The sequence below is a fragment of the Chaetodon auriga genome, chromosome 3 (assembly GCF_051107435.1).
Source record: "Chaetodon auriga isolate fChaAug3 chromosome 3, fChaAug3.hap1, whole genome shotgun sequence".
Lineage (NCBI taxonomy): Eukaryota > Metazoa > Chordata > Actinopteri > Chaetodontiformes > Chaetodontidae > Chaetodon > Chaetodon auriga.
Window position 1 is genome coordinate 27,311,546 of NC_135076.1, and position 14,213 is coordinate 27,325,758.

The window sequence follows — 14,213 nt, forward strand, 5'->3', positions numbered from 1 at the left end:
AGCAAAAGCAAGAGCCAGAAAACACACATTTCAAACCCTCTATGTCAGCACCAGACGCTCGATATGCTGGAGGAAGAGAAGATAGAGAGTGACAGAGAGAGAGAAGGTGAGACAGCGTGACACCTTCAGACAAAAACGTTCATACATTCAAACATTCACTTGATATTCGCTGCACGTCCGAGCAGAGCAGCCGACGTGAACACACGTCACTTTGGCTCCACTGCTGCGTTTTCATTTCTGACGACAAATGTTGTCAGTAGCCGTGTTTCCATCGAGGTGTTTTTATTTTCAAATGTCGCTTTTGAAAAGCAAAAATCGAAAAAAAACTTCTTCAATTTAGCAAGAATGTTTTCATGCTCGCTTGAGGCGGTTATTGCCTCTTTTGACAAATGGGAGATGGAAACACATTTGCCAAATAAGTTCTGCCATAGTTCACATGAATGATGAGGTCTTTCCGCTATAAAACACAAAGAAGAAGAAGAAGGGGCTGTTTCTGCTGTCGTCGTCTTCCCGGATATTCCCATAATGTGTGAAAACATGGCTGGTCGTACCAACAACAGCATGAAACACGGCCGACAGATTCCTGCAGACCTCTCTCCATCTTTCTCTCAAGCGTTTAAAGCAACTTCTTTGTGTAGCCTAGTTTATTCGCTCCAAACCGGTTTATGGAAATGCACCAAATTGTCATTTTTTTTGGTTTCATTTCAAAATGTAGCTTAAGTTTTGCTCTACAATAAATGGAAACACGGCTGATGAATCATTTACGGGTTCAGTCACAACAATGGAAAAAACACATTTTTGTGAAAAGTGTGAAGATGTAATGAAGAGGACGAAGGTGCCTTCACTTCCAGTTGCTGAACTGTGCTATGAGAATGAAAACACTAGAGCCTACATTTCCCATAATGCAACTCAATAGCATCTTCTCATTAGGCTCTCTGTGTCTTGTATACGCCCAATATTTTAAACTCCAGTTTTTAAAGCAGACTTTGTATGACAGGCTAATGTTAGCTATCGTGACATGCTAGCTCTAGAAGCTAATGCTTGAAACAACCACAACATGGGCATAAACTGCACTTTGCCTGTTCTGTTGCCAGTGTAGCCTAAAGAGAACCAGGATCTGTTCATTCACGTCTTCCCATTGATTTTTCTGCACTGGCTCTTCATTTGCTTTGTGCTCTTTGTGAACGCACATCAACACACGATGTCCGTGAAGAGCGGCGCCAGTGAGGACGCTGTGAGGGCTGATCAACGGTGCATCATTAAGAATCGTGTGCACGCTGACAAAACATTACCAAACGTTTGAAATTCAATCCAGAGATAGCGCTAATGGTCACAGAAACCATGATCCCTTACTCTCGATGATGTCACCCAGGCCCTGGGCGTAGAGGAGATCCTTCAGACGGGACACCTCCTCCTTCAGCTCGCGCACCAGCCGGTTGTTGGGGTCCTCATTGATCACGGCGTTGCAGCGAATCTGTTTGGCTCGGTCTGCGTACCTGTGGGCGTAAGGGAGGGATCGTTGGGCATGCTGACACAGGTGGCACACACACACACACACACACACACACACGCACACACTCTCCACCCCACATCACACATCCACACGATTCTGCAGCCTGGCAAAGTGACTCGTGAAGGGTGTTTGAAGTGTGAATCAGATTCACGCCGCTGAGGAAAACGAGTATTACACAACACTGCGGTCTCACTGGCATCCGTGTCCTTCAAAGCCACATTCAGCAGCTGTGTGGGAGGAAGAGGATGCAGCCGAAGACGGCGGTCTGCTCTCTACCTGAGCGTGCTGAGGGTCTCGTCGTAGTTGATGTCAGCCGGACTCAGGGCGGCAACCATCGCAGTGCGAGAATTCCCCCCTGACGCAATCAAGAAAAACATTTGAGCTTGTCGAGATCTGATGGATCAGTGAGAAACACTGAGCTGTCACACAAAAACACTCATACCCAGATTTTCCCTCAGCAGCCAGGTCAGAACTGAATCTCTGTAGGGGATGAAGCTTTCCACCTTCTTCTTCTTTTTATTCTGAGAATTAAATGAAAACACGACATTAAAATCAACTCATTTAGCAGCTTTTAGGTGAAGAAAAACAATAAATGAATGAATCACAATTTAAAGAAACACTTTAAATAAATTACCTTATTTGACCCAGAGTCCTAAAATGAAGACGACAGCAAAATTAACATGTTTATCCTCCACAGCATGTGTTTCATCTTCTAATGTGCAATATGCAGGTGTAACACATACCACTTCTGCCAGAGCAGAGATGACTTTCCCCAATGTCGTTAGAGATTTGTTGATATTTGCACCTTCCTGTGATAGAGCGAGAAGCACAGAATGATATTTACATTGACAGTGATCACCTGCTTTAATATGGATTTAGTCCACCACACAGGCGAGGACATGTGTTTTCAGATGTGTGTTTGATGCAGTGCAGGGACCCGTTTCACCTTCAGCCGGGTCCCTTTGGCTCCAGTAGAGTCGGCCCTCTCGCTGCCGGCCAAATCCACCAAACTTATTTTACTGACCTGCAACAGAAAACCCAACAAATTAACTGCAACTCACGAGCTGACAACACAAAACGCTGGAGCTATTCATCTTTATCCCAGAGACCGGTTTCATTAAAAAAACATCATCGCGACAGTGTGACCTTCAAGCAGTCATTGATTTCCAATTCACGACAACATTTAAATCAGCGTCATCAATCAGCTTGTGGATAAGAGGAGGCAACAGCTCGATGTTAAAGAGGTTCGCTCAGGATGTGATTAAACTCCACCTTCTCAGAGGTGTTATCGGTCTCGGCATCGTGGCGTTTCTGAGTGAATATGATGTTAAAGACGGCGTGAGAGCGGCTGCTTGTCTCATTCATGTTGGTGGCGGCCACGGTCCTGTGAACACAGTGAGGACAGTTTGTCAGTTTTGTCAGTTTGTCTTTTCTCTGCCAAGAACCAAAAACGGCGCACAGTGTGAATGAGCGAAGGAATGCACAGCTCCATCACCTGGCCTTGTTTCCAGAGTCCATCAGGTCCTGGATGTCATTGTAGGAGGTGACAGCCAGCTTTGACAGGTCCTCCACATACGGTCCCATCAGAGGATGCTCTCGAACACGCAGGTTCCCTTTATTTTTGGGGTTCAGCAAGTCCCGCACACGCTCACAGTAGATTTCCATGTAGCTTACCTGTTCAGATTCATAACACGAGCATGAACATTTAGAACAGGTGTCAGGTTCAGGTGTGCGGAACATACAGTGTGTCTTCTCTTTGGGTGAGATGAGTGATTTTTGATCATGGTCCCTGACACTTTTTATCAAAATAACCAAAATACATCCTGCTTGCTAAGCTGTTACCCCCAGTATTTATGTACTAAAAATACTGTGTAAGAATACTGTACCTCCACAGAATAAGACATGCTGTTGTCTGTATTGTCATTGATCTTCGTGAAAAGATCTTCACACAGCTGGAAGGAGCAAGGAAAGAACATTACTTCTGATTTATGACACCTGAGAAATTCAACGTGATCTTTGATTTATCATCAGCGCTGTTCAGCAGTTCCGTACCAGAGGAATGATCCCTTGCTGGTCCTTCACGTCCTGTTTGCCCATCATGGTGTAGGACTTGCCAGCGCCCGTCTGACCATAAGCAAAGATGCAGACGTTGTAGCCCTCGAAGGCGTGCAGCAGCATTTCCTCTCCGATGTCTTTGTACACTCGCATCTGAGAGGCATAATTGACGTCCTCGGGCTGTGGACGGAGATCAGCAATCAGCCACATGAACCTGACAGACGTGATAAACAGTCATGTGTCTGTACAGCGTTTGCGCTGCGGGGGTGCAGAAAGCCTTACCGAGGTGTGGGACCAGTAGGAGTAATCAAAGTTGAAGCTCTTGTTGTCTTTGGCCTGCTTGGGGTTGATGATGGCTGAAAGACAAGGACATGGCACACGGGTCAGAGGGAGGCTGAAACTGGATCCCAGCTGTGTCGTGTCGTGCTAATAGAGCCGGGAAAGCTGCAGTCATCTTCAGTGTTTGGGCTCTAAACCCAAAGAGCCCCGCGACAAACTGAAAAACCGTCTGTTGTTCAGTCTGCCTGTGCACGAACACAAACATGAGCGTGTGTGAGCATCAGAGAGACGATGAAACATCCTGCACATCAAAAAACAAGATTAGAAATCTGCTGCTCAGCCAGCTGATGGTCCTGTGAGGCTGAACTTCCTCCTTTCACATGTGCAGTTCAGCCTGATGGTGGCGCCAGATTCGCTGCCTGCCAGGTTTCCGTCAGCGGCCATTTTGGAGAGCTCAGACTCAGCTGGTCAGGCTCAGCTCATCTTTCAGGACTGTGAAAGAAAACTCAGGCCTGAGCTGCACTTCGTCAGGCTCAGCTGTCCTCCGTTAGCCTTCACACACAATCTGCTCCCACTCATCGGATATTATTCTCTTTTTTTACCTCATAATTACAATAATCTCATCAGCAGCAGCAATAATTCAATGGTGCAATACTATGTTGTATATGTATATTATTTAAACTGCATTATTCAACCACTATTATTATATTAATATAATAATCATTATTATTATTACTATTTGTATATATTGTTATCTTCTTTAGTAATGTGGCATTAGCATTAGCAGTAGCAGTGTTCTTATTCTTCATCAATTATTCAACAGATATATTTCTATACAGACGGTTGCTATTCATTATAGCATGATACTCATATTTACATTTATATATTTCATATTGTTGACTTCTATCGCATTTTTATATATTTCTTACATATTTTCTAAGGTATTTCTTATTTCCTTTTCCTGTTTTATGACTGTTGTACGATGGCAGCAGCTGCAACTGATCCATTTTCCCCTCTGGGATCGATAAAGTATTGATAGACAGATATAATTTGAGATTTCTGTGTGTCCACCGCAGGCATCCATTAAGCAGAAACCCAAGTGAGTCAAACCCACCTTTCTTCTCTTCTTACAGATTTATGGCGGTCAGTGTTTTATCTTAAATCACAGTGAATCCCAGTCTGAACTGTGATCTTCTGGTCTGGTACATTTACATCTGGAGGATGACCAGCGGTGAATCTTTGTAGTTAGATTACGATGCCTGATCGAATCATTTCCTCCTGATTACTGACCTAAATTGACATTAGAGATATCTGCTTCGTGACCCTTTACAAACAAAACTGAGGTCCTCATTCACTTTATGATGACAGCACACAACTCACCCTGGTTCACTTCATCTGTTGGTGGAGTTATACCCGCTGCATTCGGCTCGTTTGTGGCTAATAAAGCTGCACATGTGCAGTGAATGAAACATGCTTTCAGAAGCAAATATATTACATTACACATTTCACACATTTGACATTTCTCAGTCGCCATTTACGCTGTGTAATAAAAGGCAAAATATCAAATATATACGTATACGCTGTAAATGGAAGGTACTGCTGTTTCTAAAGGTGTTTTTCATGATTCCAGATTTGATATCAAAGGGGTTTTGTGTGGATACTAAAGCACCTGTTAGCATGCCCACTGCCCACCCATGTGTAGTTGTAGTGTGGTTTGGCGATGCCAGCTCTGAAAACGCTTCCTTCCTGCTCCCAGAGCTCCAGACACCATTTTCTCTGCTAATGCAGATACGGTCGATAATAGAGGAAAGGGCCCAGGGCTAAGTACGCTCTCAAGTAAGTGTACACACTGTTATTTCCTCTCCACGCTGCTGCTGTGTTTCCAACTATGAAATATAGGCCAGCGTGGCCGACTCGAGTTTCGGGTTTCAGGCCCGTTCCTCACCATGATACAAAGATGAGGCCTCGTTTACTGGCCATGACGCGTTCAGGTGCTCTGGAAGACGGCCAAGTATGAACACAGAGGCACTACAGTTCACACACAGCGCTCCTCTTCACATTTATCCAACCAGTGTAATCGGCACTTTGCTGCGAACCACAGTTACAAAATCAATTTCATTAATCAGCTAGAAACGTCCATACGGCTCATTTCCTCCACAGCGCCACAAATGGTCTGAGACAGTAATATGTCATGACATCAGACATCCGGGTAGACCGAAATAAATCTGCTCAGAATTAACATTAATTAAACAAAAGCTATTAGCCCTCCACTCATCACATTTGTTGCTGTTCCAGTTTGCTTTAGCGTTGTGAGCCATTATAAAGCCTCACATATTCTGGAAACAAGCAGCGGCTGGGCAGGTGTTTACAACTTATAGTAAAAATATATGTGAGATGAGCCTGTATTGATCCACAGAAGGGAAGTTCAGGTGTTGCAGCAGCACAAAGACAGAAGTAAGTGCAGCTAAAGAGAGAAAAGTAATGGAAATCTGGTTACTTTCACTTCTATACTACATTTCTGATCTGCATTAACACACATCCCTTCCATCACTGAAGAAAAATGAGCGTTTAACAGCACACTGTCACTCTATGGACGTGCACACATACTGTATATCTAACACAGCCTGACAATGAATGAAGGTCCCAAGATCTCAAGCTGCCATGTGGTGAAAACGGGGAAGAATCTGATGGTCTTCCTGGTGGATGACGCTGACCTGGTTCCAAAAAAGTCTGGACTCTAACAGAATCCATCAAATACACCAAATCTAAAAGGAGACCTTCAAAAGGAGAAACCCGACCAGAAGCAGAGCCTCTGCAGCACGACGTCCCCTCGCTGCTTACTCATCTCTGATTGTGGTGTGATTCATACGAGATGCCCCCTCCCCCCGACCAATACTCCCCCACCGGAAAGAAAAGCACCTTGCTCTCAGATGAGGTCATCACTTCAGAGCGGCAGCGATTGGCAGCAGATGAGCGTTACGGTCAGACGTGGGGCGGGGCTGCCTGTTTGAATTTGGCTCCGTAGACTGGGTGGTGTTGTCAGCGGCCTCATCTTGCGCGTCACAGCTCCAGCTGAGGCCGGATTTAGCAGCGCTTTCAGCACGCCGAGCACGTCTCCCAGCTTCATCACACTCCCGTTTACTACCTGTCTCTCTTTTTATGATGGAAACGCTTTTTAATTAGGAGGCGCTGCGTTTGCAGATGACGCCGGGTCTGGAAGTCATGTCACGGAAGGCAAACGTCATTAGACGGGGAACAGCAGCTCATTTCTCTCCTGGCGGCGTTCTCGTAAACCTCATCGGCAGAAGGGTTCAGGAGTTAATGCACGAATCCACCACATCCACACTTCTATCAGCACACTGATGTGTCTGCACACACTGACCTCTGCTCTGAGTTTAAGTGTGTTTTTACAGCACAAAAATCACATCTGAGGACAACGGAAAAAATATATGTATGTATTTTTTAAAGCCCGATACAAAATCCAACAAATAATGCACCAGCAGACCATTTAAAATGAAAGGAAGCTGTTCAAGAGCAAGACACAAAAACCATTTATCTGACTCCTCTAAAGTCACTGATTATCTATTACACAGTCCTTGACTCTATTATTATATTACAGTGAATGATATCATATTTCTATAGTCAGCATTATTTTTAATATATAGTCCATCTTAATCTTACTGTTAAATTGTTATTTTACTTACCATTTGCACATTTGCATTTACCTTTAGCACATCTACATTTGCACTGATTTGCATTTGCACATTTTTACTGTAATTCTCAGTATTGTGGTTATGTCGTTTTTATAGTAGTTTTTGAATTTTTGAAGTGTTTTATACCTGATTTTATACCTTTTTTGAGCATTTCATCCTTCTTTCTAATTGTGTGTTGAGCAATTTGTACTGTAACAAAGCAGGAATGAATAAAGTTTTCTGAATCTGAATCTGACTTCAGAGCTTTTTGTAAATAACTGTTTGCTGTTTGTTTCCTGGAAGTTATTTTGCTCCTTCGTGCCACAAATTTTCATTTTCATCATCAAGTCATCTGCAAATTATTTTATAATTTTTTGACTGATTCATCTGTTTTAGTTTAAAAAATGTCAGAAAAGAGTGAAAAATGTTCCACAACCATTAGCAGTCATGTTAACATCTCTTCTTTTGTCTGGTCCAAAACCCCAAAATATTCATTTCATTCAGTAAAAAAAGCAAACATTCACACTTAAGAAGCTGCTATTTTGCTTGAAAATCACTTCAAATTACTTGATGATCATAATTGTTTCGATGGCTGATTTGTTTTCCGTCAGTTGACTCATTTATTGATTGTTTATTGTTTTAACTCATCTTAAATGGTAACGCCAAAATTACTGTATTGTAATTTGAAGCTGAATAAAGAGTGTGCATAATAAATAAATGTAAATAAAAAGGTGTTTGCTTTCACGTCTCACCAGGTGTGATGTTTAGCATGCACCGCTGCTCGTCACTGTCAGCGATGTCTCACACGATTTATTCTAATTATAGCTGTGATTATATGACCTAGTTTCATTTTAGCTGTCATACATCATATTTTCATGTTTATCTTTGTCACAGCTGCCAAGTCTTCATAACTGTGACTGAGTGACGCTGGTGCGACTGTCACGGGTGACCTGCCCCAGTCAATAGGAGAGGAAATGTGGCTGCGTCAGCAGGTCTGGCAGAGGGGATGTGAACCCACTGACAGAGGCTGGAGGAGAGCCACATGGATGCTATATTCAGCAGCAGCAGCAGCAGCAGCAGCAGCGCTGTGTGTAGCTGCTGTGTTGTCTGCTGCTTTCTGTTGGACCTCTATGCAAGTTCACTTCATCACTTAAGCAGTTTATCGGGTGCCAAAATTAGCATTATGCAACAGCAAACATTATGCTAATGAGGTCTTTAGTTGTGCTAAAATTGAAAAGAAGCAGCATGAATCCGCTTATTTATCCTTAAAATAAATTCTGCTTGTGTGAATGAGTTTACAGGAGCGTGTCTACAAGCAGACACACAGAATACAACACAACAACATACGTTTAGCATTGTGGTGGGAGAGGTTTTGCAGATATTGCTAACAGTTCCAAAGGTTGAGTATAAAAAAGATATTTTGAGTCAGTCCAGTCGTGTTTTTCCTTTAATATAAATTTAAATCCATCCACCCGACAGTCTTCTACAGAGAGGCCTGTTTTTCCTTCAGGTCTGTCCCCTGCATCTTAATTAAGGTCAGCGTGGGAGGGAAGAGCTCTCAAACAACAAGATTACTGCCATTCTCCTGCTTTGTGGGAACTGGGCTATTGACCCACACATGAGTGTCAGACGGCACAAAGCAGAGAGCGAGACACACACAAAAAAACCCACAACTCCTTCTTCTTCCTCCTTTCCTCAGCCAAGACTACAAAAGACAAGGGGGCATTTATATGCTGCCTCTGTACCCCCTCCAGACGGCGCAGCCAATGGGCTTTTTCATGACATCAGTGTGCTCACATCCTCCAGTTCACATCCACAGCCATTGACTCAGTGTGGAAGAGAACAATCTGCTCTGCTCAAAGACCTGCAGTCTCGCTCAAAGCGTCTTTGTGCGGCTCCGACCAGCAAGGAGTTTTCTGGTGCTGCTGACATAATGCTAAACTCGGTTTAATCTCAGGATTTTAAGGTAGCTTGATTAAACAGAATCAGGATTTAGGCCTGACTAAAATCTGTTTACACACACCTGCTTCTGTCTGTGAAGTGATCAGAGTCTTCTTTTTATCATGTCAAACTAAAGAGCTTGCAGATTTAACAGGATGCAGGTCTGATCATATTCTTGTGTGACTTATAAAAATAAACACCAGAAGCAGCCAGTTTTGGCTCGTCATCTTTTTACGGACCAGTAATCTATGGCATGTGTTAAACAGAGCCTTGACAGCCTGACTGATGCTGCATACTGTTGAATGAGCCACAGAACAGTTTGTACTGCAAAACTACTCTGTTGGTTTGCCTCCAGAGGTCTCCAAACAAATTAGAATAGTCTGGTGAATAATGCAGTGCCAGCAGGAAGCGTCCAAATTAGCATAAAGTAAAGAACAAGCAAACACCGTACTGATTATCATGGTGGCACGCCAGCGAAATTCACTGAAATTCAGGTGTTTTTAAGTCACATGTACTTGGCTACCGTGCTCAATTAAAAACAAAAAACAGGCTTTATGTAAAATCAAAAAGGACGTCTCTAAGGGCGTTTGGTATCCACACTGTAAATATGTTCCCCGTGGATTACAGAGCCTCTGATCTAAGTTTACACTGCTGAAGGAGACACTGCTGACAGCAAAATGCTCATCGTCCACTGCTGTAGAGACAGAAGCTGAGCTCTCTGCCAAGGTAATGACACCGGTCTTACTCCAGGTGTCAATGAAATGTAGTCACCATCAAGGACGAGGACAAGGCCGGGCGAGAGCTGCCCGAGCACCAGCCGTCTCCGGATGAGCTGCCCCTCTGGAGGAAGACGAATTATACCTGTTTATGTTGAGGCTGCGTGAATACTAGTTAGCCATACGTGCTAAAGCTACTCGTACTGGTGTCAGGTGACACTGTAGCATCCAAGTTTGATGTTCAGGGCTCCAGGTGAGGAAATGATCATCAAGCAGTGATATAACCACTGGGACGCCCTGTGCATAAAAACCTTCAAACAACGTGCAGCCTGTCACTTTCATGTTAACATCGCCTCATGTTATGCAATCACATGAGCTAGCCAGTTAGCTAGCTAGCATATAGGCAGCAGGGTTAGGGTTAATTACTTTCCCTCAAAATGTCTGTGCACAACTCACATGAAATATTTGAGGGTCAGTTCAAAGAAAGGAACAATTAATTGCATATTTTTTTTTAAAGATTGCAATCATTCAGTCCAGCAAGAAACTAAATGCAACAAATCACACAGCTAAAATATGACAGCCCAAAAACGCCACAGAGCTTGATGTCTAGTCACCCATGACATGAGGAAGGAGGGGGGAGACGGCTAAATTAGGCCAAACGGTAAATATTTCAGGAAGCCTCATCCATTATTGACAAACGGCTTTACCTTGCTAAGCCGACTACATATCGAGTATCTTTCCAGTCTCATCTCGAGCGGTCCTCACTCTGTGCACCGTATAACCCGAGAAATGTGGAGCGCTCTGAAGCACACGCCGAAAAACGAACAACATATGGCCACAAAAACAAACACAGAAGGAAACTTTACTCGAGCGAGATACAAGTGCACAATAAGTGCCACTCCCAAATGTTTATGTGGGCTCTTTCATTTGGACAAAAAGCCATTATTGTGCTCACTGCACATTTGCACTGGTGGCAGATTTGAATAGAAAGACTAATTATAAATGTTAAATAAGGAGCCATTTTTAAATCTGGCTTAATCTGGCCTCATAAACACATAACAGGCCTCACTCTAAATGGATATGGAGTCAAATATGTGGGGGATTATGCCACCTGTAGCATGATGTTCAAGAGATTTCACTTTGCAACCGCTCTGTCGACTCGTTAGTAATTAGACAGACGTCAATCTTCTCCGCGAGATGACATTTTCTCTACAGATGGATCAAAATTATCTCCCAAAGTCTCTCAATAACCTGCCTCTGAAATTAAAGCTGAGGCTTATCATATCACTTGGAATTGGTCTTGCTTGTTCGCAGGAGATTTGCACAGTCATCGCTGGTGCCATGCAGGGGGAATTTATCTTTCAGTAATCCCCATCCCACAGGAGGTTAGAGGTCAAGGTCAGAAACGCCTCAACCGGCGCCTTCTGGCTGAAGAACGACGCTCCAGCTCCCACTCGATGTCAAGCAACGTTTTCTATGTTTGATTCTAAATACAAGGCAATGAAAACAAGCACACATCACTCATATCCTGCAGGTGAACTTGTTGTTGGTACTTACTGGTGGTGTTTCCAGACATCTGAATGATGCATTTGCTTTCTTTGCCGATCTCCCTCGAGTTGAAGGGGCGGACACGCACCGCCACCTTCACGGACGCCCCTGCCATGGTGCTGTCTTCCTAGCACCTCGGGGTGCCTTCTTTAGTGCCCAGCTGTTGGGCCTGCAGATCTGTAAAAGAGCAGATAGTGAATCCTAATTAATACAATTCCTGGTTTTATCAGTGTGCCTGCTACAACAGATGCATGCCACCTTTTTGGCATGGGCTCCACTATGTTATGTTACAAAGCTGAGGTGTAATTTTTTACATTTGCGCTAAAAAGTGTAACAGCCGAGCACTACGCCTTATTGTTGACGTGATCAGCACAATAGAAGAGGGCAGGGCTGTAACATGAAAAGACCATGCATGGTCAGCTCCAGCCAAGGGAGATGATAATAAAGCTAGCAGTAACAAAAGAAGTGCAGCAGCAGCTAAATGTCAGGCTATTTCCCTGGATGACAATGGCACTGAAACCAGCCACAAATCCAGAGTCTGGCTGCATTCAGCAGCTCGGGTTCATGAACGCCTCGTCACTCGCCGTGCCGTGGCCTAAAAGACTAAATATGTGCATTAAATCAACGTGAGTTTAGTGTGTGGTGGCATCGTGGGTGTATCAGGAGCAAGCATGACTCATCGTCATCTGTGGCGATCAAATTACAACGATTTCATGTTTTCATCAATAAGCACTGACAGTGAGCGATGATACAATTAGCTTCCCCTGCACGCCTCTATTAGAAACCTCTCATAAATCAGAGCATATGAATAAGAGAACGTGTACTTTCTTAACTGAACGTATGCTCGGTTCGGGATAATGTTCCATTTCGTATTCCGAGTGTGTTCCTACATTTTGTGACTCACATGTCTGTCATCATAATTAAGTGTTGTAAATTTGCTGTGTCACCCCGCTTCCTGGTCCGTCCTCTACAGCTGCCACCTGAGCAGACTCATCTGTGAGACCAGTAACTTCACAGGAAAGCAGCATTTCAGCGGTTCAGGTGCCACCGTGCTTTACACTGAGGATAAATTAAGAAATCTGGATATAATAGATTGATTAATATAAGAGATTCAGCATCTGGTTCAATGTTGTCTTGGTAATCAGAAATGAGATGAGAAGATGATGAAATCCACCTTCTAAAAGCAAATCTTATGTTTGCCCTCTGCTTCCAAAACAACACTTAAAGTTGTGAAAACGTGATTTTTCCTCCCATCAGTATCCAGGGTCATAATCCTCTCCTCCAGATGCTGGGACCAATCAGCTGATGATGCAGCTCAGCTGGGCGGCCACCATTTTCCCGGTGACAAAGGCTAATGTAGAACACCATGCTGGGTGTATCTGAGCCTGATGCAATTCCACCTCATCAATTAAAAAAAATACATAATATTTTTAACATTTAATTGGTGTCTTTTGGCAATGACAGCACAGCCATAAAGCTCCGGTCAAACGCTGGCTTCAGGCCTGCATCCTGACAGGTGAAATCTGATAATTCACTGCGTTATGAAAATATTTTAGAGGCTATGATTTAATGTTTTCAAACGGCACTTTCAGCAGTGGTCGTCTAATGGCACTGCTCACATAATTAAACACATTTCATCAGACATGCATGCAGTAAAGCAGCCTGGCAGGACACTGACTGTGTTCCTGAGCGTCTTTAATGTCATTCTGCCTCTTTGCGCTCTCTCCGCCGCTGACAGCCTCTTCAATGGCCGCACCCTAACGCTGTCTCTTCCCCGGAGGATTCACACTGAGTAAATAAAGCTCGCCTCATTAAACCTGCATCGCCGGCGAGATGATGGAAAAATAAAGCAGCTAAACTCACCTCCGCGGTGCCTCAAGCGTCCTCTCTCCGCGCAGAGACGCGTCCGTCGCGCTCGCCTGCTTTATTATCCAGCCCCGTCCGTCGGCTCACCTCCTCCGGTCTCCTCACTGCCCCTGCTGCCAGCCTCTCCTCTCCATGAAGGGCCGAGGTTTCCGCCGCTGTATCCACCAGCCCGCCCCCCCTCAGCCCTGTCTTGCCAGTGGGGACCCAGGAAGGTGGCTGTTCGGATGGATTCTTCGCGCTCCGAAGCGGTCAAAATGGCTCTGTTGTCTCCCTGTCTTTGGTGAGGATGCTGGAGCTCCTCTGAGCCGGTGACATCACCGCCGAGGGAGGTAACAGCATCAATGCAGTAGTGGGAAGAGAGAGGAGGAGGAGGAGGAGGAGGCAGGATCAGTATCCCTCCTGAAAACTGCTGTTGTGTTACACTCTTCGCTTTAAAGTTCGCAGAAAGCAGGAATGCGGTGTTTTTCCAAACAGACAAGTGCAGGCAAGCGGCGGATAAGAGGAGAATAAAAAGGCATCTGTTATGAATGGGGTTTAGTAGGTCAAGCCAGGGACATCAAGCTGAGAGGACTCAAACTGGCACATAGCAGGTCTCTGCACCAT

General features: G+C 44.3%; 1 protein-coding gene across 16 annotated transcripts in view; it reads right to left on the minus strand.

The window, feature by feature from the left end:
* kif1aa (kinesin family member 1Aa) overlaps positions 1 to 13,950 on the minus strand; it is a 41,110-nt gene extending 27,160 nt beyond the window's left edge. For 9 of the 16 annotated variants that reach the window (XM_076726648.1, XM_076726651.1, XM_076726649.1 and 6 more), the window contains exons 1-14: positions 13,608 to 13,950; positions 11,754 to 11,921; positions 3,851 to 3,924; positions 3,566 to 3,748; positions 3,400 to 3,465; positions 3,009 to 3,187; positions 2,786 to 2,897; positions 2,460 to 2,537; positions 2,257 to 2,322; positions 2,148 to 2,165; positions 1,956 to 2,034; positions 1,790 to 1,868; positions 1,354 to 1,496; positions 28 to 66 (exon numbers count right to left, since the gene is read on the minus strand). In XM_076726648.1, coding sequence (XP_076582763.1) covers positions 28 to 66; positions 1,354 to 1,496; positions 1,790 to 1,868; positions 1,956 to 2,034; positions 2,148 to 2,165; positions 2,257 to 2,322; positions 2,460 to 2,537; positions 2,786 to 2,897; positions 3,009 to 3,187; positions 3,400 to 3,465; positions 3,566 to 3,748; positions 3,851 to 3,924; positions 11,754 to 11,859 — 1,222 coding nt within the window. In that variant the 5' untranslated portion in view covers positions 11,860 to 11,921; positions 13,608 to 13,950. The remainder of the gene's footprint in view (positions 1 to 27; positions 67 to 1,353; positions 1,497 to 1,789; positions 1,869 to 1,955; positions 2,035 to 2,147; positions 2,166 to 2,256; positions 2,323 to 2,459; positions 2,538 to 2,785; positions 2,898 to 3,008; positions 3,188 to 3,399; positions 3,466 to 3,565; positions 3,749 to 3,850; positions 3,925 to 11,753; positions 11,922 to 13,607) is intronic. The other 7 variants (XM_076726656.1, XM_076726655.1, XM_076726654.1 and 4 more) reach the window with 1 other exon arrangement.
* Positions 13,951 to 14,213: the final 263 nt, after the last annotated feature.